Source organism: Limulus polyphemus, unplaced genomic scaffold, assembly GCF_000517525.1.
Source record: "Limulus polyphemus unplaced genomic scaffold, Limulus_polyphemus-2.1.2 Scaffold454, whole genome shotgun sequence".
Taxonomy (NCBI): Eukaryota; Metazoa; Arthropoda; class Merostomata; order Xiphosura; family Limulidae; genus Limulus; species Limulus polyphemus.
This window is the reverse complement of record NW_013666064.1, coordinates 473119-474944: the sequence shown is the minus strand read 5'-3', so window position 1 is coordinate 474944 and position 1826 is coordinate 473119. Positions and strand designations below refer to the sequence as shown.

The 1826-nt window shown below is 30.8% G+C and overlaps 1 protein-coding gene across 4 annotated transcripts in view; it reads right to left on the bottom strand.

The window, feature by feature from the left end:
• LOC106458382 (palmitoyltransferase ZDHHC2-like) overlaps window positions 1-1227 on the bottom strand; it is a 61531-nt gene extending 60304 nt beyond the window's left edge. For all 4 annotated transcript variants that reach the window (XR_002610365.1, XR_002610363.1, XR_002610364.1 and 1 more), the window contains exon 1: window positions 967-1227. Coding sequence is in view for 1 of the 4 variants with exons in the window: in XM_022384577.1 (XP_022240285.1) it covers window positions 967-1099 (133 nt within the window). In the remaining 3 variants the exon portion in view is untranslated. The remainder of the gene's footprint in view (window positions 1-966) is intronic.
• Between the last annotated feature and the right edge of the window lie 599 nt (window positions 1228-1826).

The following is a 1826-nucleotide window of genomic DNA, read 5'->3' as shown; positions in this document are numbered from 1 at the left end:
TATATATATATATATATATATATATACATCTGTGTCAGTGTAAAGTACTTGTACCTGATGATGACAGAACCTTGTCAAAACGTTGTACATTTGCTGTTATGTTAAACATATATTAAAGTTTTTATTCATTATCCATTCAAGCCATCTCCAAGCATTATTATATTGGAGATTTACTAATGCAATTGCTATTTTTAAAGGTGGTGATAGGATTTGCCTTGAAATAGACTTGATACTCATCCTTTGTAGTGGCAACAATTCTTGTGATAAAAGCAGCTTTGCAAAATCATTTAATGAAATAAAATAAAATAAAAAATGACATATGTAGAAACACTAAAGGAAGATTTGTTTTACTAAAATTGTTAATTTTTTTTTTGTGGATGTTACCTTTTTGTCTGGATGATGAAAAAGTGTGGACTTTGTGTATCTAGATTTTATAAAATTAAAAGAACCTCTGATAACATGCCACATGGAAGGGGTTGGAGAAAGCCTAGTTTACTGGATTGTAGAATAGTTTGATGATATTGACAGAAAGCAAAAGGTTGTTAATAATGAATTCCTGTAAATATGGGTCCTTGTTACTACTACTACTTGTAGTACTAGTGGCAGTGCAGTGACTCAGGGGTCAGTACTTGGACATCTATTTTTATTTTTTATATACAAGACGTAAAATGAAATTTGTAATTAAAAGTAAAAAAAAAGAAAACAATCCATTAAATAAAAACATATAATAATATCACTATCACATTCACAGTATCAGGTATAGTTCAGCTACATAAATAAAATACTGAAATGGTTAAAATGTTACTTATTTTAAAATTTAGGTACACACTGGTAGCTCAACTGAACACGCAGACCTAGCCTTTTTATTAACTTCAGAATATCATACCTAGAATTTATGATAATATAAGGATTAGGCCTTGTAAATTAGTAATAGCATAACATAAAATAAACCATCTTGCAACTTACGGAAACATAACTGAATCACGTAGGCGTAGTACGACCAAGCGATAATGGCAGTAATGAAAACAACTGGAAACCACTTGAAAAGTTTAACACACAAAATACAATGTGCACATGGCTTCCGTAAATTTGGTGGCATTACTTTAGCAATAATAGTATATCCCTGAGTTGCTGAAATAATTTTTCTACGCCACTTTGTTTCTACCTAAAGGCTAATTTAATGAATTACTTTAAAGTTAAAACACACATTACCATACTCAAGTTAACTTTTTATGCTAGCGGTAGAGGGCCATGGCAATGACAGTATCGTAAAATAGGTAATCACGAAAATACGAAGAAATATAATTTTATATATCTTATTTAACATTTCATCATTCTAAGCAATAATGTTTTTATAATGAAATATAATCAAATTTAGACTGTCTGTATTATCTATAAAATGCCTATTACAACTGTAGAGCGATATATAATTAATATTATTTTAATTAATTCGGTTAAGTAACAAATATTTAAAATATATTTTTCCAAAAAAGCAGTGAATACGAAGAATTGTTGTGTTTGGTGGTTGTTAAGCGCAGGGTTACACAACTGACTGCCCGCGCTCTGTCCACCGCGGGCAATCGAAATCCGGATTTTAGAATTGTAAGCCTAGAATCTTACTATTGACCATCGGGGGATACAAACGTGCGCAAAAATCAAGCTTACGAAAACGAAACAGCTTGTTATAAGCCAATGGAAATAACATTCCTAATAACTTACACCTTTTTAAAATATAAAGAGCGTAGTTCGATTCATCCAATGTACATTTTGTGCTGTATAACTTAACATTAAAGGATAACGAGTGAAATCTGGACTATCTAGACCGT